The sequence below is a fragment of the Cherax quadricarinatus genome, chromosome 4, assembly GCF_038502225.1.
Source record: "Cherax quadricarinatus isolate ZL_2023a chromosome 4, ASM3850222v1, whole genome shotgun sequence".
In the NCBI taxonomy this organism is placed as follows: Eukaryota; Metazoa; Arthropoda; class Malacostraca; order Decapoda; family Parastacidae; genus Cherax; species Cherax quadricarinatus.
This window is the reverse complement of record NC_091295.1, coordinates 51,201,878-51,226,271: the sequence shown is the minus strand read 5'-3', so window position 1 is coordinate 51,226,271 and position 24,394 is coordinate 51,201,878. Positions and strand designations below refer to the sequence as shown.

The 24,394-nt window shown below is 38.2% G+C and overlaps 2 protein-coding genes across 2 annotated transcripts in view; one reads left to right on the top strand and one right to left on the bottom strand.

The window, feature by feature from the left end:
• Positions 1–908: 908 nt before the first annotated feature.
• Positions 909–16,099, bottom strand: LOC128684360 (glutathione synthetase-like; the record flags this gene model as incomplete). The annotated part of the gene is made up of 8 exons (XM_070098253.1): positions 909–1,182; positions 2,012–2,169; positions 2,832–2,945; positions 4,448–4,552; positions 4,920–5,073; positions 11,632–11,796; positions 13,475–13,548; positions 15,959–16,099. Coding segments are annotated over 8 exons (1,038 nt in total), but the record flags the coding sequence as incomplete, so codon positions are not given.
• Positions 16,100–16,947: 848 nt separating this feature from the next.
• The window catches only part of LOC128684352 (uncharacterized), a 56,208-nt gene continuing 48,761 nt past the window's right edge, over positions 16,948–24,394 (top strand). The window contains exon 1 of the mRNA XM_070098250.1: positions 16,948–17,018. Within this exon, the coding sequence (XP_069954351.1) occupies positions 16,948–17,018 (71 nt within the window). The remainder of the gene's footprint in view (positions 17,019–24,394) is intronic.

The window sequence follows — 24,394 nt, the reverse complement described above, 5'->3', positions numbered from 1 at the left end:
ACAATTAATGCACAAATGATCTATATATAATAATTACAATATACCATACAATGCTTCAAAATCAAAATAAATTTTTGTGGTTTTTGAATGATTTATAAAAAAACAAGATAACTGCAAAAATGGTAGCAACAGAATGAAGAGCAAACCTATAGCAAAATCTTTTGCATTTTTAAAATATAAATTCTTTAATTATAACTGAAATAATGCATCATTTTTCTTATTACATTGTAGGCCCTTTTAACTTTAATGCATTTTTGACTCACGAAATCGTAATGACACGATTGCAAACAAACCATACCACAGGTGGGATTGAACCTGCGGTCAGAGAGTCTCAAAACTCCAGACCATCGCGTTAGCCACTGGACCAGCTAGCCACAATAAGATTCATCCAACTAGGTATATTTCTACATCATAGGAAGGTTAGCATAGGCACCACTGTGACCACAAATGCAAGTTTTTACAGAGGAATCTCCAGCTAGCGTGGCCGAGACGAACTCTAGCTCAAGTCCCCTCAATGACGTCAACATGACTCACGAAATCGTAATGACACGATTGCAAACAAACCTAGAAATATACCTAGTTGGACGAATCTTATTGTGGCTAGCTGGTCCAGTGGCTAACGTGACAGTCTGGAATTTTGAGACTCTCTGACCACGGGTTCAATCTCGCCCGTGGTATGGTTTGTTTGCAATCGTGTCATTACGATTTCGTGAGTCATGTTGACGGCATTGAGGGGACTTGAGCTAGAGTTCGTCACGGCCATGCTAGCTGGAGATTCCTCTGTAAAAACGTGCATTTGTGGTCACAGTGGTGCCTATGCTAACCTTCCTATGGTGTAGAAATATACCTAGTTGGATGAATCTTATTGTGGCTAGCTGGTCCAGTGGCTAACGCGACGGTCTGGAGTTGTGAGACTCTCTGACTGCGGGTTCAATCCCACCCGTGGTATAGTTTTTTTAATGCATTTTTGTTAAACGGATACATAAGTCCATGATCCCAAATAAAGGCTATATTCAAAAAATTCTCTGGGAAACACTGTATAATATAAATCAGAATCAATCAAATAAAAAGACAGAATCCAGAGCTCCAAGACCTGCTGCCACTCCACCTTCGTTGACTGAGGACAACTTTGTACGAAGCATGTGGCCAGAATATCTGTTGATCAGTATTTCCTTAGCTGTCCTGGAAATAAAAAGCAATCAGAAAATTACCATTAAACAATACATATAATATTTGCAACAGTGAATAAAATTTATGTATTAAATATTTATCAATGTTGTATGGAAAAATAGATACAAATGCAGTATAATGCAACCCTTTATTGACTATGTTTCACCTGCACACGACTTTATCAAGTCAAAAACAAATCTGTTTGTGACTTGATAAAGCCCACTGTGTGGGTGAAACATAGTCAATAAAGAATTGAATTACATATACTGCATTTGTGTCTAATTTTTCCATCATGTCAGTATTTGTACCATTTATCTCCATCAATGTATGTTAATAGTTTTGGAGACCATTACTCTTGTTAACTAGTCTCAAACCACACCTGACCAAAAATAATGTAATAGAAGTTTGCAAGATTTACCTGTCATCTTACAAGTTTATGAGACAGAAACAAAAGACGAGCAATCCAGCCAGAGTGCAAACCATTTAGGCTTCATTTTCACACTCAAATGACAGGAAGGTATTTCATCTTTGGGTAGTTGCTCTCTACTAGCCTACTCACTTCATATCATTTTGCTCCCAAAGAAATAACTAGTATACTTATTACTGTACTATTATTATTTATTTTATTAGCTTTTTCTACCAAGGCAGGTTTGTATACTTGCCTTTCCAGACAGGCACAGACATCATAGTTCAAATGGTGAAAAAAACAATTGCAGAGATGAACTGCATAGAGATATTTTGCCTGTGGAGCAAGCTTCTTCAGTCATGTCTTCATTATAGTTCTAAGGTTGTCCAACTACTACACAAACACTTCCAGAATATAACACTGAATATAACTCACCCTAGAACCACACCAAAGATGCCCAACTCTGACACCACCTCAACCAGCTTCACAGGCTCATGGGATCGCACAAGGTAGTTCTGTTGGACAGGAGGGCGTATTCTATCCATAAGAATATATGCTTCCCTCTCTGGTGAATCTTTTATCTTTTCCAAAACCTATAAAAATGAAACATATGCTGTAATAACCCTAATCATTGCCAGAAGCAACAAAATAAAATTAAAATAATGTAGCAATATGAAAAACTATTGTCTGCAAGAAACTGCATTTTTTTTTACTTCTTGTCTGGTACTACTTGACATATGGAACACTAACTATAATAACTAAAACATTAAATTTTTTGATACAGTAGCAGTATTCCTAACATTAATTATATTTCACACCACTTACAGCAAGATTTAACTCGGCAATTTAAATACTGTACAGTGAACAATCTTCCCTACTAACAAGGAAAGCTATGATATTTAAAAAATTCTCTCTGCTTTTTATTTCGTTGAATCCATAAAAGCAGAAAGCATTATTTATTTTCCCAATCTTTTTCATATAAATAAATTAATGCACAAAATTTTTCAAAATACTGTACACACTCCTTGACTATAAGTTCACACTATCTCTCAAAAATAGTTTTGTTTCACATTTTAATAAAATTTATACAAGTTTTTCCAACCAGGTAGTAAACACACATTTTTTTTCCTTTCACCATGTCGCAGCCTCCCACTGAGGCAGGGTGACCCAAAAAAAGAAACACTTTGACCATCATTCACACAAAAAAACATAAAATAAACAAAAGTACACAAAACTTGCAAAACTGTAAACTCACTTTTTTTATTTCCTCATCGTACAAGTTGTTGCCACCGCCTTCTCGTTGAGGCTTGAGGACATATTGATAAGGATTCTCCATAGCCATCTGTATGGCATGATCACCTTCAGGGCTCTTGGTTAAAAAAAAAAAAAAAAGTATTAGAAAATTAAATTACTTTATAACAAGTTAGAAATGCATTTATATAAAGTATTATAAATATTGAATCATAGAGGTGAATCATAGAATTGATGAGGGAAAAAGAGTGAGTGGTGCACTTAGGAGTCTGTGGAGACAAAGAACTTTGTCCTTGGAGGCAAAGAGGGGAATGTATGAGAGTATAGTTTTACCAACGCTCTTATATGGGTGTGAAGCGTGGGTGATGAATGTTGCAGCGAGGAGAAGGCTGGAGGCAGTGGAGATGTCATGTCTGAGGGCAATGTGTGGTGTGAATATAATGCAGAGAATTCGTAATTTGGAAGTTAGGAGGAGGTGCGGGATTACCAAAACTGTTGTCCAGAGGGCTGAGGAAGGGTTGTTGAGGTGGTTCGGACATGTAGAGAGAATGGAGCAAAACAGAATGACTTCAAGAGTGTATCAGTCTGTAGTGGAAGGAAGGCGGGGTAGGGGTCAGCCTAGGAAAGGTTGGAGGGAGGGGGTAAAGGAGGTTTTGTGTGCGAGGGGCTTGGACTTCCAGCAGGCATGCATGAGCGTGTTTGATAGGAGTGAATGGAGACAAATGGTTTTTAATACTTGACGTGCTGTTGGAGTGGGAGCAAAGTAACATTTATGAAGGGATTCAGGGAAACCGGCAGGCCGGACTTGAGTCCTGGAGATGGGAAGTACAGTGCCTGCACTCTGAAGGAGGGGTGTTAATGTTGCAGTTTAAAAACTGTAGTGTAAAGCACCCTTCTGGCAAGACAGTGATGGAGTGAATGATGGTGAAAGTTTTTCTTTTTCGGGCCACCCTGCCTTGGTGGGAATCGGCCAGTGTGATAATAAATAAATAATTATAAATATTCCACTTATTTATATATTTTCTGTTGTTGTTCCTGGAGCTTCCTTCACTGAGGCACTATTTTAATGTAGAGTAGTCTCTTAGATATATGTATTAATACCTTCATGAATTCTCTGCATAATATTTATACCACAAAATGCCCTCAGACATGACATCTCTACTACCTCCAACCTCCTCCTCCTCACTGCAACATTCACAGCCCATGCTTTACACTCATGTAACAGTGTTTGTTCCACTATACTCTCATACATTCCCCTTTTTTGCCTCTATGGATAACATTCTTTGCCTCCACAGATGCCTCAATGCACCACCCACCTTTAACCCCTGCAACATCCCAACTCCTCCTTCAGAGCTCAGGCACTGCCCTTCCCACCTCTAGGACTCAAGTCTGGTTAACTGGTTTCGTGATTCCTTTCATAAATGTCACTTTGGCCACACTCTAACTGCAAGTTCATTATAAACCACTAATCTCCATTCACTCCTGTCTAACATATTCTCACAAGCCTGCTGGATATGGTACGTAATTTTTTGTTAAATTTTCTAAGTTAACTGGACCCGTATATGGACACAGGTTATTGTGTGGTAAGGATGGTTTTTCTTTTGAGAATCTGAAACTCACTATATCAAGTGTGTAGAGACCAGCAAAGAGGTTGGAAACCTGTACTGCATCAGAATCTGAGAGGAACTTCCTCAGTATACCAGGTCGTGTTATTTCTTGTTGGACCTGAAATACATATACATAATTATGAGGATATATAGCTCAAGATTATATAATATTAGTAAAAGTGCAACTAATTTTCTAAGAAAAATAAAGAATATAAAAGATAGTAATGATTTTATCTATAAGCTTGATATGAACTACAAATAACTGAAACAGAGAGATAGTTTATTAATCATTAGTTTATATGTCAATGACACAAATTCACACAATGAAAGTGTCTAATAATGTGAGAATTGAACTAGTGACTGATAGACACTGTACTGTACTATAATTATGAAACAGAGCAGTTAAAAAGTTTATTCAAGATTTAAGCTTTCATAGTTTCTGCAAAAAAAAAAATATTGAAAGAGAGAATTCAAAGACTCCATACCTTTTTAGTGCCTGCCAAATGATACTGTATACTAGGACACTTGATGGCTCTTGATCTCTCTACTGTAAGACGGGCCTCCCACTCTGCTTCACCGTGGTAGTGCCCGGGCTCATAACCAGCACGGAAATACACCACAGCAATTTCATTGCCATCTCTGTTTTATGTATAAGTGCCATGATGATATTCAATTATAAACATAATGGAAGTTCTAATAATTTTTTACTTGTATATAAGCAGATAACCAAAGATTAATTTAAATTCACGATATAACTATGCTGCAGCCAAAAATCTGAAATAAGATACTATCTTCATTCCTTTTTTTTTTTTAAATGCCAAAACTGACTGAGACCTTCACTCCAATACACAACCTTTCTTTACCTTTATCATAGGCCATTTCTGAGTTTTAAACCCTAGCAGTCCAGCCTAAGGTCTGGTGACAGCTTGATTATTATTATTATTATTATTATTATTATTATTATATAATCTGTGAAGTTTGAAAGCCTTAATAGTCATAATGCCTGGGAAATGGGAGGTAATCAAATCTGATCCAAGGTAGGGAAGGGTTGCTCCACTTTCTTGGATCAAGAGACCACCAGCATCAGGGCATCCATCATGACGAAACTGCTGATTACAGTTGTCATATATGTACAGTTGTTATACAGTGATCACCTTCCTCCGGTGCTTCTCTGTATGAAGAATGTAATATGAATGGTCAGGTGCAGTTATATTTCTTGAGCCTCTTTTCCGTTAGTAATTATAAAATTATAATAATATAATAATAATGATAATAATAATAATAATAATAATAATAATTTTTTTTTTTTCAACAAGTCGGCCGTCTCCAACTGAGGCAGGGTGACCCAAAAAAAAAGAAAGAAAATCCCCAAAAAGAAAATACTTTCATCATCATTCAACACTTTCACCACACTCGCACATTATCACTGTTTTTGCAGAGGTGCTCAGAATACAACAGTCTAGAAGCATACACATATAAAGATACACAACATATCCCTCCAAACTGCCAATATCCCAAACCCCTCCTTTAAAGTGCAGGCATTGTACTTCCCATTTCCAGGACTCAAGTCTGACTATATGAAAATAACCGGTTTCCCTGAATCCCTTCACTAAATATTACCCTGCTCACACTCCAACAGATTGTCAGGTCCCAAGTACCATTCGTCTCGATTCACTCCTATCTAACACGCTCACGCACGCTTGCTGGAAGTCCAAGCCCCTTGCCCACAAAACCTCCTTTACCCCCTCTCTCCAACCCTTTCGAAGACGACCCCTACACCGCCTTCCTTCCCCTATAGATTTATATGCTTTCCATGTCATTCTACTTTGATCCATTCTCTCTAAATGACCAAACCACCTCAACAACCCCTCTTCTGCCCTCTGACTAATACTTTTATTAACTCCACACCTTTTCCTAATTTCCACACTCCGAATTTTCTGCATAATATTTACACCACACATTGCCCTTAAACAGGACATCTCCACTGTCTCCAACCGTCTCCTCGCTGCTGCATTTACCACCCAAGCTTCACACCCATATAAGAGTGTTGGTACTACTATACTTTCATACATTCCCTTCTTTGCCTCCATAGATAACGTTTTTTGACTCCACATATACCTCAACGCACCACTCACCTTTTTTCCGTCATCAATTCTATGATTAACCTCATCCTTCATAAATCCATCCGCCGACACGTCAACTCCAAAGTATCTGAGAACATTCACTTCTTCCATACTCCTCCTCCCCAATTTGATATCCAATTTTTCTTTATCTAAATCATTTGACACCCTCATCACCTTAATCTTTTCTATGTTCACTTTCAACTTTCTACCTTTACATACATTCCCAAACTCATCCACTAACATTTGCAATTTTTCTTTAGAATCTCCCATAAGCACAGTATCATCAGCAAAAAGCAACTGTGTCAATTCCCATTTTGAATTTGATTCCCGAAAATTTAATCCCACCCCTCTCCCGAACACTCTAGCATTTACTTCCTTTACAACCTCATTATTTTTTTCTTTTATTATCACACTGGCCGATTCCCACCAAGGCAGGGTGGCCCGAAAAAGAAAAACTTTCACCATCATTCACTCCATCACTGTCTTGCCAGAAGGGTGCTTTACACTACAATTTTTAAACTGCAACATTAACACCCCTCCTTCAGAGTGCAGGCACTGTACTTCCCATCTCCAGGACTCAAGTCCGGCCTGCCGGTTTCCCTGAATCCCTTCATAAATGTTACTTTGCTCACACTCCAACAGCACGTCAAGTATTAAAAACCATTTGTCTCCATTCACTCCTATCAAACACGCTCACGCATGCCTGCTGGAAGTCCAAGCCCCTCGCACACAAAACCTCCTTTACCCCCTCCCTCCAACCTTTCCTAGGCCGACCCCTACCCCGCCTTCCTTCCACTACAGACTGATACACTCTTGAAGTCATTCTGTTTCGCTCCATTCTCTCTACATGTCCGAACCACCTCAACAACCCTTCCTCAGCCCTCTGGACAACAGTTTTGGTAATCCCGCACCTCTTCCAAACTACGAATTCTCTGCATTATATTCACACCACACATTGCCCTCAGACATGACATCTCCACTGCCTCCAGCCTTCTCCTCGCTGCAACATTCATCACCCACGCTTCACACCCATATAAGAGCGTTGGTAAAACTATACTCTCATACATTCCCCTCTTTGCCTCCAAGGACAAAGTTCTTTGTCTCCACAGACTCCTAAGTGCACCACTCACTCTTTTTCCCTCATCAATTCTATGATTCACCTCATCTTTCATAGACCCATCCGCTGACACGTCCACTCCCAAATATCTGAATACGTTCATCTCCTCCATACTCTCTCCCTCCAATCTGATATTCAATCTTTCATCACCTAATCTTTTTGTTATCCTCATAACCTTACTCTTTCCTGTATTCACCTTTAATTTTCTTCTTTTGCACACTCTACCAAATTCATCCACCAATCTCTGCAACTTCTCTTCAGAATCTCCCAAGAGTACAGTGTCATCAGCAAAGAGCAGCTGTGACAACTCCCACTTTGTGTGTGATTCTTTATCTTTTAACTCCACGCCTCTTGCCAAGACCCTCGCATTTACTTCTCTTACAACCCCATCTATAAATATATTAAACAACCACGGTGACATCACACATCCTTGTCTAAGGCCTACTTTTACTGGGAAAAAAATTTCCCTCTTTCCTACATACTCTAACTTGAGCCTCACTATCCTCGTAAAAACTCTTTTACTCATCTATAAATATATTAAACAACCATGGTGACATTACACATCCCTGTCTAAGACCTACTTTTACTGGGAAGTAGTCTCCCTCTATTCTACACACCCTAACCTGAGCCTCACTAACCTCATAAAAACTCTTTACAGCATTTAATAACTTACCACCTATTCCACATACTTGCAACATCTGCCACATTGCTCCTCTATCCACTCTATCATATGCCTTTTCTAAATCCATAAATGCAATAAAAACTTCCCTACCTTTATCTAAATACTGTTCACATATATGCTTCAATGTAAACACTTGATCTACACATCCCCTACCCACTCTGAAACCTCCTTGCTCATCCGCAATCCTACATTCTGTCTTACCTCTAATCCTTTCAAATATAACCCTACCGTACACTTTTCCTGGTATACTCAGTAAACTTATTCCTCTATAATTTTTAGTCTCTTTTGTCCCCTTTCCCTTTATATAAAGGGACTATACATGCTCTCTGCCAATCCCTAGGTACCTTCCCCTCTTTCATACATTTATTAAACAAAAGTACCAACCACTCCAACACTATATCCCCCCCTGCTTTTAACATTTCTGTCATGATCCCATCAGTTCCAGCTGCTTTACCCCCTTTCATTTTACGTAATGCCTCACGTACCTCCCCCACACTTACATTCTGCTCTTCTTCACTCCTAAAAGATGGTATACCTCCCTGACCAGTGCATGAAATTACTGCCTCTGTTTCTTCCTTAACATTTAAAAGTTCCTCAAAATATTCTCGCCATCTACCTAATACCTCCATCTCCCCATCTACTAACTCCCCTACTCTGTTTTTAACTGACAAATCCATACTTTCCCTAGGCTTTCTTAACTTGTTTAACTCACTCCAAATTTTTTTCTTATTTTCATTAAAATTTCTTGACAGTGCCTCTCCCACTCTATCATCTGCTCTCTTTTGCACTCTCTCACCACTCTCTTTACCTTTCTTTTACTCTCCATATACTCTGCTCTTCTTATAACACTTCTGCTTTGTAAAAACCTCTCATAAGCTACCTTTTTCTCTTTTATCACACCCTTTACTTCATCATTCCACCAATCACTCCTCTTTCCTCCTGCCCCCACCCTCCTATAACCACAAACTTCTGCCCCACATTCTAATACTGCATTTTTAAAACTATTCCAACCCTCTTCAACCCTCCCACTACTCATCTTTGCACTAGCCCACCTTTCTGCCAATAGTCGCTTATATCTCACCCGAACTTCCTCCTCCCTTAGTTTATACACTTTCACCTCCCTCTTACTTGTTGTTGCCACCTTCCTCTTTTCCCATCTACCTCTTACTCTAACTGTAGCTACAACTAAATAATGATCCGATATATCAGTTGCCCCTCTATAAACATGTACATCCTGGAGCCTACCCATCAACCTTTTATCCACCAATACATAATCTAATAAACTACTTTCATTACGTGCTACATCATACCTTGTATATTTATTTATCCTCTTTTTCATAAAATATGCATTAATTATTACCAAATCTCTTTCTACACATAGCTCAATTAAAGGCTCCCCATTTACATTTACCCCTGGCACCCCAAATTTACCTACTACTCCCTCCATAACATTTTTACCCACTTTAGCATTGAAATCCCCAACCACCATTACTCTCACACTTCATTCAAATCTCCCCATGCATTCACTCAACATTTCCCAAAATCTCTCTCTCTCTTCTACACTTCTCTCTTCTCCAGGTGCATACATGCTTATTATAACCCACTTTTCACATCCAATCTTTATTTTACTCCACATAATCCTTGAATTAATACATTTATAGTCCCTCTTTTCCTGCCATAGCTTATCCTTCAACATTATTGCTACTCCTTCTTTAGCTCTAACTCTATTTGAAACCCCTGACCTAATCCCATTTATTCCTCTCCACTGAAACTCTCCCACCCCCTTCAGCTTTGTTTCACTTAAAGCCAGGACATCCAGCTTCTTCTCATTCATAACATCCACAATCATCTCTTTCTTATCATCTGCACAACATCCACGCACATTCAGACTTACCACTTTGACAATTTTCTTCTTATTCTTTTTAGTAATCTTTACAGGAAAAGGGGTTACTAGCCCATTGTTCCCAGAATTTTAGTTGACTTTTACAACATGCATGGCTTACGGAGGAAAGATTCTTATTCCACTTCCCCATGGATATAAAAGGAAAAGTAATAAGACCAAGAACTATTAAGATAAAATCAAAGAAAACTCAGATGAGTGTGCATAAATAAATGTGTACATGTATGTGTAGTGTGACCTAAGTGTAAGTAGAAGTAGCAAGACGTACCTGTAATCTTGCATATTTATGAGACAGACAAAAGACATTAGCAATCCTACCATCATGTATAACAATCACAGGCTTTCGTTTTACACTCACTTGGCAGGACGGTAGTACCTCCCTGGGTGGTTGCTGTCTACCAACCTACTATATATAATAATAATAATAATAATAATAATAATAATAATATGTAATAATAATAATAATAATAATAATAATAATAATATGTAATAATAATAATAATAATAATAATAATATAATAATAATTAATAATAAAAATATTAATTTTCCCCAAAGATACATTAATGTTACAAAGATAGGTTTGAAGTGTTTATTTCTTACACAGAAAAGCCCATAGCTATATACTTCATGGCTTCTCTTAGGCTTTGAAGAACTGCCACTATCACTACTTTTGTGCTTTGGGGCCATTTTTAAGCAAAATTGGGGGTTATTTTTGAGCTATGGCAAACGGTGGATAACTGAAACCATGGAAACTGAATCCGTGGATATGGGGGTTCTACTGTAGTCAAATAATTACAAAAGGAAATAGTGGATGTAGGGATTGTGACCCAAAGTTCCTTTGATTAAGTAATTTATAATATAAAAAAAATCATTCACAGGCTTAACACTGCAGCAACATTATTATTATTGCTATAATTTCAGACAAGCTTGAACATACACACTGCATATATATATTCAAAATGCAAACCCTCATCCTGTGGGAAGAAGTAAATAGGTTACACATGTATCAAGGGATGAGACCAAAGTTACAGAGCTACCTGTCATTAAACACAAGCAAGTGTGCTTTATGGAATTAAAAACATTTAATCCATTAGTAAAGAGGATCTGAAACAAATGAGCCCAGATTAATGATGCTCAATTATACAAATAATTATAAAAAATTCTTAAAAAATATAATTTATTATTTCCAGTGGTACATACTGAATAGTAAAAAAAAGGGAAAGTTCCTGGTCTCATAAATAAAATGTGCAACATAAAGACTACAGTGTTAACCTACACAGTTACTGTATTCTGAATGTGTCATTAAACATGCCAGAAAAAATTAAGAATGAACATAAATGGATATCTACTCAACATATATGTGCTGCAACTTACATTATAAGCCTCTTGTCTTCTGTCAGGTGGCCTCCCTTGTTGATCTGTGTGAGGTTATGTCGAATGACATGAATATCAGGCCTCTGGCGCCGAATTTCATACTCGTGAAATCTTTGATCACATATATTGTAAGTAATGTCTTCTATAACAAATAATATCACAGCTCTGAAAACAATATAAAATTGAACACACATTAAAAAGATAGCAGTACATAATACGTACAATGGTGCACTAAGGAAAAAAAGATCAGTACAGTAATGTTGATTTATAAGTTGAAGCTCCCATATTTTGTCCAAAAATTACAATGGAATAAATACAATAAACCCTCGATTTAATAGCCCTCAATTTAGTAGACTTTGAATTACATGACAAAATTCACTGGGTACAGAATTGTCCATTAGTGTTACAAGTACGTACAGTGGTACCCCGAGCTTCGAATAGCTCCCAACTCGAACAATTATGTAAATGTATTATTGTAAGTGCTTTTGTAAGTGTATTCTTGGGGCTCTGAAACGGACTAATCCAATTTACATTATTCCTAATGGGAGCAAATTCGTTTGGCAACGGCACTTGAACAGCCTTCTGGAACAAATTATGGCCAAAACTTGGGGTACCACTGTACAGGAAAAACAGTCTCACCTCTAGCCACCATTTTCAACATTACTGGCCATCCACTTCCCCATTAGCTCATTAAATCAAGGGATTACTATACATACTAAAATTCCAATTAATGTATATTCTGTTGACATACAGAAGGTCTTCATCTTACAAACACCATGAGTTCAGACATCCTCACTTACAGATGGGACATGTGAGGACCAATTTAAATTTTAAAATGTTGAGCTACACTACAAAAATGTGTGGATCATAACCTTTTGTACACTATTTTTTTATATGAAAAACTCATTGTTGTAAATAAAAAATAGGAATGCAACTCATTTGTAAATTGGGATTTTGAATCACTAATACAATTTATATATTTACAGTATGAAAGTGCATACAAAAAATTATACAGCTATTATCCCAGCATATCTCACATAATGAAACAATCATACTATCTGATTATTCTGGCCTCCTCTGAAGACAAACGTTCTCCACACTCTTCTCACTTATCTAATCAGTCAACCTTGCATTTTCATTATATTTTTGCTGAAGTCTTATCTAGTGTATGCTCTCACTGATTGGACAGGTAATGGTCTGACACTGACATGATGGTAAAAAAAGACACAAATGCAGCTATCTGGAATTCTTCTTTGATGATGTTTCACCTCAACAGTGGTCTGCATTAAGTCAATTGCTTAAGATCACAGTGTGGGCAAAATGTCATTAATAAAGGATTCCATATAACTGCCATTATGTTTCCTTACATTATTATTATTATAATCAAAAAGAAGCGCTAAGCCACATGTTTCCTTACAATTGTTATCACTTATTTAACAATTATTTATCAATGCGCTTTCCATAATATCACATACAATATTCATTTTCACTTTAAATTTCCATAAAGACAAAACCTACTTATTTACAGTACTTGTTTATTTTACTGCACTGGTTGTTTCTTGTCAATACTTGTCTTGCCAGAAATGCTCAGACATCATAATTCAAATATTCCTCTCAGCTACAACATCACCTTCCCCTCTTTCAAAGTGCAGACACTGTTCTTCAAACTTCCTGGACTCAAGTCCAGCTAACTAATTTCCCTGACTTCTTTCATAATGTTACCTTGCTCACACATCATGTTATATCCTAAAAATCTGCTCATTTATATTAATAAATCAATCAATCTTCACTAATTTTTTATTATTATTCCCCCAAAACTATAGTTCTCATTAGGGATACTTACTCTGGACATTTGTAAGCCTCCCATGCAGATATCATTCCACCACAAAGTTCTGCAAGAGCATTGTTTTCAGGCAGCTGTAAAAATCCAAAAAGTAGTGTTATTACCCTATTTTCATATAGTGTTCAACCCATTAAGGGTTATTTAGTACTGCATGGTAAAAGGGGGTATGAAGGGGGTATGAAGAAGGGTTAAGGACAGGCATAATGAGCAAAAGGAAGTAGTTGCGGTATATGCAGAAAATCTGTATCATTAAAATTCAAGAGAGAAATGGGGCTTACAAAGAAGAGGAGAGAATAAGCATGTCAGGAAATTGATGGAAAGATGAAAATTAAATTTTGTCTTCTCTTTGATGATGTGCAAATACAGTCATGAGAGTTCAATGCTGTTTTGTATAGCCAACATCAATGAAGGAAGGATCCATATAAGTCCTGTTTTAGTCTGGTAATGCACATCAACAATACTGCCAGTAATTTTGAAAGTACTGTATACTTCTTGAGTAGAGTAACTAAAATTTATTAGAAATGAGCAATGTCTAAAGGGATATTTGAAGGGCTTGAACTATGGAATGTGCAGAGGTGTCTGCACAAGTCTGAATATAAAATCCTGCTTGCAGAATATTAATACAAACAATAAGTGCACTTTCATGCAAGAAGCATCAGGATACCAGACAACAGACTGTGAGAGATCACACTGAGAAACAGGAAGACTTTGACAAAGCTTAGTATTTTGGAAATCAATACATACAGAATGGAAAAATTAGGAAATTAACAGCTAAAACTCTCATGAGTACCCCTGTACCCTACAAGATTTCAGTGAATTAGAAGAGACAAGAGTTGGATTTAGTCACCGGCTCTTAGTTGGGTATGGAGCTCTTCAAAAAATAATCTTAACTGGGTCCCTCTTGGCCATCACCATCTTGCCAAGGACTCTCTCTGGTGCAATGGACTAAAGCAATGGGTTGGTAATCCAAGATCATGGGTTCAAATCCCGATAACTTGACTGAATAGTTACATCAGCTCATTTTGAATTTTCAGCACACGGATATTTGTATTTAACATAAAAGTTCTACAATTTTTTTTCCCAGTACTGTACAAGAGGGGCCCCACTTTACAGCATTTCACTAATGGCCATTTTTCATTTATTCAGACTTCCTACAATAAATATATACATTTACCACTCTCTATAAGCTAAGGACAAAAATATTTTAAGGTAATTAGTGTATGTACCATATATGCATTTTTTAAGTCTAGCTCTGTTGCTCACTTAATATGGGTGTGTAAACATGTTGTCAGGCTTTATTAGGAGTTCTGGTTAGCAGTAACCTGAAACCAAGACAACAGAGCATAAGAGTTCGCAGTAAAGCTAGCATAATCCTTGGCTTCATATCAAGAAGCATAAACAATAGAAGTCCTCAGGTTGTTCTTTAACTCTATATATCCTTGGTTAGGCCTCATTTAGATTATGCTGCACAGTTCTGGTCACCGTATTACAGAGTGGACATAAATGCACTGGAAAACGTACAGAGGAGGATGACAAAGTTGATCCCATGTATCAGAAATCTTCCCTATGAGGATAGGCTGAGGGCCCTGAATCTTCTCTCTCTAGAAACGCGTAGAATTAGGGGGATATGATTGAGGTGTATAAATGGAAAACAGGAATGAATAAAGGGGATGTAAATAGTGTGCTGAAAATATCAAGCTTAGACAGGACTTGCAGCAATGGTTTTAAGCTGGAAAAATTCAGATTCAGAAAGGATATAGGAAAGCACTGGTTTGGTAATAGAGTTGTAGATGAGTGGAACAAACTCTCGAGTACTGTTATAGAAGCTAAGACGTTGTACAGTTTTAAAAATAGGTTAGATAAATACATGAGTGGGTGTGGGTGGATGTGAATTGGACCTGACTAGCTGGTGCTACTGAGTCAGATGTCGTGCCCCTTCCTTAAGTGGAGGTGACCTGATTGGGTGGGCCATTGGTCTAAGCCAGGGGTTGACATGGGCCTGCCCCACATGGGCCAGTAGGCCTGCTGCAGTGTTCCTTCTTTCATTTGTTCTTATGTTCTTATATTCATTCGAAAATGACAAAAGGCTACGTTTTACTTTGTAGCGATTTTCATTTTACAGCAGTAGCCCCGAACCTAACCTGCTGTATTAGCAGGGCTCTCCTGTATACCCAACATGCATAAAAACATTTTTCCTGATTGAAGGAAGATTCCTTGCCAGATTACCTTATCCATTATAAAGAATAATATTAATTATGGCTCAGTGTAAATTAATAAAGAAGAAAAAGGTACAATACTATAACTGGAACAATACACAAATAACCCGCACATAATAGAGAGAAGCTTATGACGACGTTTCGGTCCAGCTTGGAACATTTACAAGTGTGAGTTGTAAGTGTTCCAAGTCTGACCAAAATGTTGTCATAAGCTTCTATCTACTATGTTAGTGTTACTGTGTAAATGAATAACTAAAACAAAACTTACATGATGAAGAAGATCTGGCCTTCGTAGTTCTCCAAGGACATACCTACAGTACAAAAAATATAGTATACTAATTATTTTTATTAGCAGTGTAAATGCACACACAGCACAAGCTTTGAAGCTGTTCAACAAGTTTCCAGGGCATTAAATACAACATTCTCACAGTAATTACTGATACTTTTATTTATATTTATCAGGAATGTGCAGTAGTATAATAATTTGCTTGAAACTGTATTGTACACGATTTTTTTTTTTTTTTGCAATTAGTTTTAAATCTATAACATTTTTCAGTACAGTACTGTATTCTGTATCATTGTGTTGTCAACACATTTAACGTACAGTAGATCATCAATTATTTGCCAATTCCTTATTCGGCTTCAAACATTATCCAGCAGTCTTGTTCCATCCAATGTCAAAGCAGATTATGCAAGAAAAAAATGTGCAAAACAAAGGAATCGTAAAAATTATGGGATCCTCTGATCTTATTATAAATCAGAGGTGCCCTTCTTCCAATACGGGCTGAATAATCAATGATCTCTGTATTATGTAACAGTGAAAGAAGACACACTGGACAATAAGACACAAAAGCAGCAAGGAACACTATAACCATGATGTTTTGCTCACAAAGGAAATTTAATAAGCGAATAATTAAATCTGTAAAGCTCCTGCTTGAGCAGTCATTAATGCAGTGTTCCATGCTCTTCTTGTGTCTTATTGTTCAATGTGTGGGAACTTTGTACCTTTCCTGTTACAGAAAGCACTCTAATATAACTGTAACCCTAGTATGCATCTAATGTATGCTGGCAAGAGAAATGTGGAAATCAATAATAATGCACATGTGCAGGAAGTTAGAAAACAGTGTTTCAAATATCAAAGTTTAATTAGAATGGATTCTAGTGCAGAAGGTGTTGTAGGGTTATGTGATTACAGGAAAAAAAAACATACAGTATAGTACTGAGAAACAAACACAGAAACCAAATACATTAGAGAACATGAAAACTAAGACGAAAGATGGGAAAGAGCTGTGTGTGCTGAGAGTGCCAATAGGCATGGATGATGAAGAGTAGGTGCTCAAGGGAAGTGCTGTAAACAGGTAATGTTTATAAAGTATGTGTGTGTTTATGTGCCAATAAAGTGTATTCATGTGCCTTGAATGTGTTCATGTGCCATTAATGTGTATATACATCTAATGTATATGTACCTTTAATGTGTGTCTACTTTTAATGTGTAGGCCTTTAATGTGCATGTGTGTACCTTTAAATTGTGTACACAATTAAATCATGTGATTTTAAGTGATTATAATTTATGTGATTTTAATGTATGTGTGTGTACCCTTAATGAGACTACCTTCAATGTGCATTCAATGTTTATGTGCCTTTAATGTGTGTGTGTGTGTACATTTACTATGTGCATGTTGCTGGAAATGTCTGTGAGCATGTGGCTTGCACACTTGCAGACAAAAAATTCACACATATGCCCCCAAAAATGCCCATTTTATTACTCATAATCTACATAAATGATCCACTTATGTGCTTTGGCTTCCCATCTTAACAGCTGTCTTCATGGAGTGGAGGATATACAAAACAGAGATAATGCTGACTTGTAATTACACCACATTGTTTATATTAACTAAAATTTTTTTTTTTCAACAAGTCGGCCGTCTCCCACCGAGGCAGGGTGACCCAAAGAGAAAGAAAATCCCCAAAAAGAAAATATTTTCATCATCATTCAACACTTTCACCTCACTCACAAATAATCACTGTTTTTGCAGAGGTGCCCAGAATACAACAGTTTAGAAGTATATATGTATAAAAATACACAATATATCTCTCCAAACTGCCAATATCCCAAACCCCTCCTTTAGAGTGCAGGCAGTGTACTTCCCATTTCCAGGACTCAAGTCCAGTTATATAAAATAACCGGGTTTCCCTGAATCCCTTCACTAAATATTATCCTGCTCACACTCCAACAGATCGTCAGGTCCCAAATACCATTCGTCTCCATTCACTCCTAACACGCTCACGCACGCTTGCTGGAAGTCCAAACCCTTCACCCAAAACACCTCCTTTACCCCCTCCCTCCAACCTTTTTGAGGACGACCCCTACCCCACCTTCCTTTCCCTACAAATTTATACGCTCTCCATGTCATTCTACTTTGATCTATTCTCTCTAAATGACCAAACCACCTCAACAAACCCTCTTCAGCCCTATGGCTAATACTTTTATTAACTCCACACCTTCTCCTAATTTCCACACTCCGAATTTTCTGCACAATATTTACACCACACATTGCCCTTAGACAGGACATCTCCACTGCCTCCAACCGCCTCCTCGCTGCAGCATTTACAACCCAAGCTTCACACCCATGTAAGAGTGTTGGTACTACTATACTTTCATACATTCCCTTCTTTGCCTCCATAGATAACATTTTTTGCCTCCACATATAACTCAATGCACCACTCACCTTTTTTCCTTCATCAATTTAATGATTAACCTCATCCTTCATAAATCCATCCGCTGACACGTCAACTCCCAAATATCTGAAAATATTCACTTCTTCCATACTCCTCCTCCCCAATTTGATATCCAATTTTTATCTAAATCATTTGATACTCTCATCACCTTACTCTTTTCTATGTTTACTTTCAACTTTCTACCTTTACACACACTCCCAAATTTGTCCACTAACCTTTGCAATTTTTCTTTAGAGTCTCCCATAAGCACAGTATCATCAGCAAAAAAAAACTGTGCCACTTCCCATTTTGTATTTAATTCCCCATAATTTAATCCCACCCCTCTCCTGAACACCCTAGCATTTACTTCTTTTATAACACCATCTATAAATATATTAAACAACCATGGTGACATTACACATCCCTGTCGAAGACCTACTTTTACCAGGAGGTAGTCTCCCTCTCTTCTACACACCCTAACCTGAGCCTCACTATCCTCATAAAAACTCTTTACAGCATTTAGTAACTTACCACCTATTCCATATACAGTGGACCCCCGGTTTACGGTATTATTTCATTCCAGAAGTATGTTCAGGTGCCAGTACTGAACGAATCTGTTCCCATAAGGAATATTGTGAATTAGATTAGTCCATTTCAGACCCCCAAACATACACGTACAAACGCACTTACATAAATACACTTACATAATTGGCCGCATTGGGAGGTGATCGTAAAGAGGGGGTCCACTGTACTTGCAACATCTGCCGCATTGCTTCCCTATCCACTCTATCATATGCCGTTTCTAAATCCATAAATGCAATTAAAACTTCCCTACCTTTATCTAAATACTGCTCACATATATGTTTCAATGTAAACACCTCCCCCACATTCACATCCTGCTCTTCTTCACTCCTAAAAGATGATATACCTCCCTGGCCAGTGCATGAAATTACCGCCTCCCTTTCTTTTGTCGACATTTAAAAGTTCCTCAAAATATTCTCGCCATCTACCTAATACACAATCTAACAAACTACTTTCATTACGTGCTACATCATATCTTGTATATTTATTTATCCTCTTTTTCATAAAATACGTATTGCTTATTACCAAACAATATGAAGTTCAACGATGAGAAATTTCAATTACTCAGATATGGTAAACACGAGGAAATTAAAACTTCATCAGAGTACAAAACTAATTCTGGTCACAAAATAGAGCGAAACACCAACGTCAAAGACCTGGGAGTGATCATGTCGGAGGATCTCACCTTCAAGGACCATAACATTGTATCAATCACAGCTGCTAGAAAAATGACAGGATGGATAATGAGAATCTTCAAAACTAGGGATGCCAAGCCCATGATGACACTCTTCAGGTCGCTTGTTCTATCTAGGCTTGAATATTGCTGCACACTAACAGCACCTTTCAAGGCAGGTGAAATTGCTGACCTAGAAAATGTGCAGTGAACCTTCATGGCGAGCATAATTGAGATAAAACACCTCAATTACTGAGAGCGCTTGAAGTTCCTGAACCTGTATTCCCTGGAACGCAGGCGGGAGAGATACATGATTATATACACCTGGAAAATCGTAGAGGGACTAGTACCGAACTTGCACACGAAAATCACTCACAACGAAAGCAAAAGACTTGGCAGACGATGCAACATCTCCCCAATGAAAAGCAGGGGTGTCACTAGCATGCTAAGAGACCATACAATAAGTGTCAGGGGCCTGAGACTGTTCAACTGCCTCCCAGCATACATAAGGGGGATTACCAATAGACCCCTGGCAGTCTTCAAGCTGGCACTGGACAAGCACCTAAAGTCGGTACCTGGCCAGCCGGGCTGTGGCTCGTACGTTGGTTTGTGTACAGCCAGCAGTAACAGCCTGGTTGATCAGGCTCTGATCCACCAGGCCGCCTGGTCACAGACCAGGCCACGGGGGCGTTGACCCCCGGAACTCTCTCCAGGTAAAACCTCTTTCTACACATAGCTCAATTAAAGGCTCCCCATTTTCATTTATCGCTGGCACCCCAAATTTACCTACTACTACCTCCACAACATTTTTACCCACTTCAGCATTAAAATCCCCAACCACAAGTGCTCTCACACTTGGTTAAAAACTCCCCATGCATTCACTCAACATTTCCCAAAACCTCTCTCCTCTATACTTCTCTCTTCCCCAGGTGCATATATGCTTACTATAGCCCACTTCTCACATCCAACCTTCATTTTACTCCACATAATCCTTGAATTAATACATTTATAGTCCCTCTTTTCCTGCCATAGCTTATCCTTCAACATTATTGCTACTCCTTCTTTAGCTCCAACTCTATTAGAAACCCCTCACCTAATGCCATTTATTCCTCTCCACTGAAACTCTCCCACCCCCTTCAGCTTTGTTTCACTTAAAGCCAGGACATCCAGCTTCTTCTCATTCATAACATCCACAATCATCTCTTTCTTATCATTTGCACAACATCCACGCACATTCAGACTTCCCACTTTGACAATTTTCCTCTTCTTATTCTTTTTAGTAATTATTACAGGAAAAGGGGTTACTAGCCCATTGTTCCCGGCATTTTAGTTGACTTTTACAACACACATGGCTTACGGAGGAAAGATTCTTATTCCACTTCCCCATGGATATAAAAGGAAATGTAATTAGAACAAGAACTAAGATAAAATCAAAGAAAACTCAGATGAGTGTGTATAAATAAACATGTACATGTATGTTTAGTGTGACCTAAGTGTAAGTAGAAGTAGCCAGACGTACCTGCAATCTTGCATATTTATGAGACAGACAAGACACCAGCAGTCCTACCATCATGTAAAACAATCACAGGCTTTCGTTTTACACTCACTTGGCAGAACGGTAGTACCTCCCTGGGTGGTTGCTGTCTACCAAGCTACTACCTATGAGAGCAACCAAACTAAATCATATTTATCTTTTAACTCTTAATGTTGTTATACTTGAAAGAATCTTATAGCTTAAAATCTTGCAATGGTTCATAATTCTTCAAGCAGACTTGTCTGAATTTTAAATATTTTTTTTTTTATTAATTGCAATCACTGGATTTAAGAAAGTAAGAGAAGTCTACAAATTAAAATGTTGTTTTAAACAAACTAATATTTCTGCATGTGAGAAATGTATGAAACTCGGAAAAACGTGGTTTATGTGTGAGTCTGTATATAGTATGTGATAAGTACAATGGAAAAAGAAGAGTGGCTTTTGCACTGGCCTTGAGAGTTATGACTCACTCACCATGGGTTCTAACCCTCACCAATTCCATAGAAAAAGAACAGAATTGTGAACCAAGCAATTTCCATCTTTAATTCTTTCTGTGCTGAGGAAGTTTTCATCCTTACAAATTTTGTAGTGAAAAAAGTACAAAGTACTGTATAATGTACTTGTTTAATAGTTTAAAAATTAATATGGTAAATATCTACAGTAGAATAATTTTTTAGTGCTGCTCCACAATTTTCAACACTTACAGCCATGTAGATAATAAAGTGTAAAATGTTAATGGAAGATTTTGCCTGTACGTATTATCTTTACCTGAATGGCATAACAAAATAAAAGATCAGTAAGGCAGCCAACATTAAATATAACAACTGACCTGATGCCCAGTGTGACCACAAGTAATTTAAATGATCATGAAGAGAGAAACACACTTTATTACTGGGAAACCTTAGTCACTGCTACAACATTTCGTCCAGGGCTGGATTTTATCGAGTATGCCAAAAACAAAGATGCACAGCATTGTGAAGGGAAAGGAGCACCCTGAGATCAGGTTCAAGAGAGGTTACAGAGAAGTTGTGGGGTGAGATCAAGGAGATAAGGTGTAGGACCAAGGCTGGGTAACGCAAGAGGCGTGGAGTTAAAAGATAAAGAATCACACATAAAGTGGGAGTTGTCACAGTTGCTCTTTGCTGATGACACTGTGCTCTTGGGAGATTCTGAAGAGAAGTTGCAGAGATTGGTGGATGAATTTGGTAGGGTGTGTAAAAGAAGAAAATTGAAAGTGAATACAGGAAAGAGTAAGGTTATGAGGATAAAAAAATGATTAGGTGATGAAAGATTGGATATCAGATTGGAGGGAGAGAGTATGGAGGAGGTGAATGTATTCAGATATTTGGGAGTGGACGTGTCAGTGGATGGGTCTATGAAAGATGAGGTGAATCATAGAATTGATGAGGGGAAAAGGGTGAGTGGTGCACTTAGGAGTCTGTGGAGACAAAGAACTTTGTCCTTGGAGGCAAAGAGGGGAATGTATGAGAGTATAGTTTTACCAACGCTCTTATATGGGTGTGAAGCATGGGTGATGAATGTTGCAGCGAGGAGAAGGCTGGAGGCAGTGGAGATGTCATGTCTGAGAGCAATGTGTGGTGTGAATATAATGCAGAGAATTCGTAGTTTGGAAGTTAGGAGGAGGTGTGGGATTACCAAAACTGTTGTCCAGAGGGCTGAGGAAGGGTTGTTGAGGTGGTTCAGACATGTGGAGAGAATGGAGCGAAACAGAATAACTTCAAGAGTGTATCAGTCTGTAGTGGAAGGAAGGCGGGGGTAGGGGTCGGCCTAGGAAAGGTTGGAGGGAGGGGGTAAAGGAGGTTTTGTGTGCGAGGGGCTTGGACTTCCAGCAGGCATGCGTGAGCGTGTTTGATAGGAGTGAATGGAGACAAATGGTTTTTAATACTTGACGTGCTGTTGGAGTGTGAGGAAAGTAACATTTATGAAGGGGTTCAGGGAAACCGGCAGGCCGGACTTGAGTCCTGGAGATGGGAAGTACAGTGCCTGCACTCTGAAGGAGGGGTGTTAATGTTGCAGTTTAAAAACTGTAGTGTAAAGCACCCTTCTGGCAAGACAGTGATGGAGTGAATGATGGTGAAAGTTTTTCTTTTTCGGGCCACTCTGCCTTGGTGGGAATCGGCCAGTGTGATAATAATAAAAAAATCATTAACATGTATGCAAAGGGTCCAGGCAGCATGCACATTCCACTGCTTTGTTCTACGGTCTCAGTAATATGAATGGTGGCCACCTTCTGGGTCCTGCATTCTGGTTGCTCCCCTGAAATGCTGCTGCACTGCTTACCAGTTCATGACTTGGTAGGGTAACTTGTGATGGACAATGCACATGCTGTTGGCAACATCAATCCTGCACTTATATTTGCATTCCTGAAGTTGAGTCCAAAGATCAAGTCTTATCTCCCCAACATTAACCTTGCATGGAATACTATAAATCTCTATTATACTGCAGTGGTTTTTCTGGGTATGTGAGGTATTATGATTGTTCTTATGATTTTAGTAGTAACATCCACATTCATGCTGGCCTTACAGAAAATTATGATGATGCAGCTACCTGCCCAGTGGAGATAAGTTGACAGTGGATGCTGGGGCATTCACTATAACTGGTATGAATGAGTAGGACTTTTTGTGCAGATGAAGATGACATGGGAAGGAAACTTGCTGGTGGCAAGTGTCTCTTCTGTTTCTGCTCAGGTGCCAAGAATGCACTTGCTGGATAGGCCCATCGCTCACATATCCACGTTTATCACATTAAAAATGTTATTCCATCCTTGGCCCTTCACCTCACCTCCCTGATCTTACCTCTTGCTGGTTATGATTATAAAATTTGGTTATGATTATAAAAATAATGATCTTGCCTCTTGTTTCACTCCTGTACCTTTCTCTATACCCATCCTTTGGCCTCGTTTTTGATCTCTTTAAAGCATGACCTCAGGGTGTTTATTTGCCTTATAAGATGAAGTATTATAGGTAGTAGGTTGGTAAACAGCAACCGCCCAGGGAGATACTACCGTCCTGCCAAGTGAGTGTACAATGAAAACCTGTAATTGTTTTACATGTTGGTAGGATTGCTGGTGTCTTTTGTCTGTCTCATAAACATGCAAGATTTCAGGTATGTCTTGCTAATTCTACTTGCACTTAGGTCACACTACACATACATGTACAAGCATATATATACACACC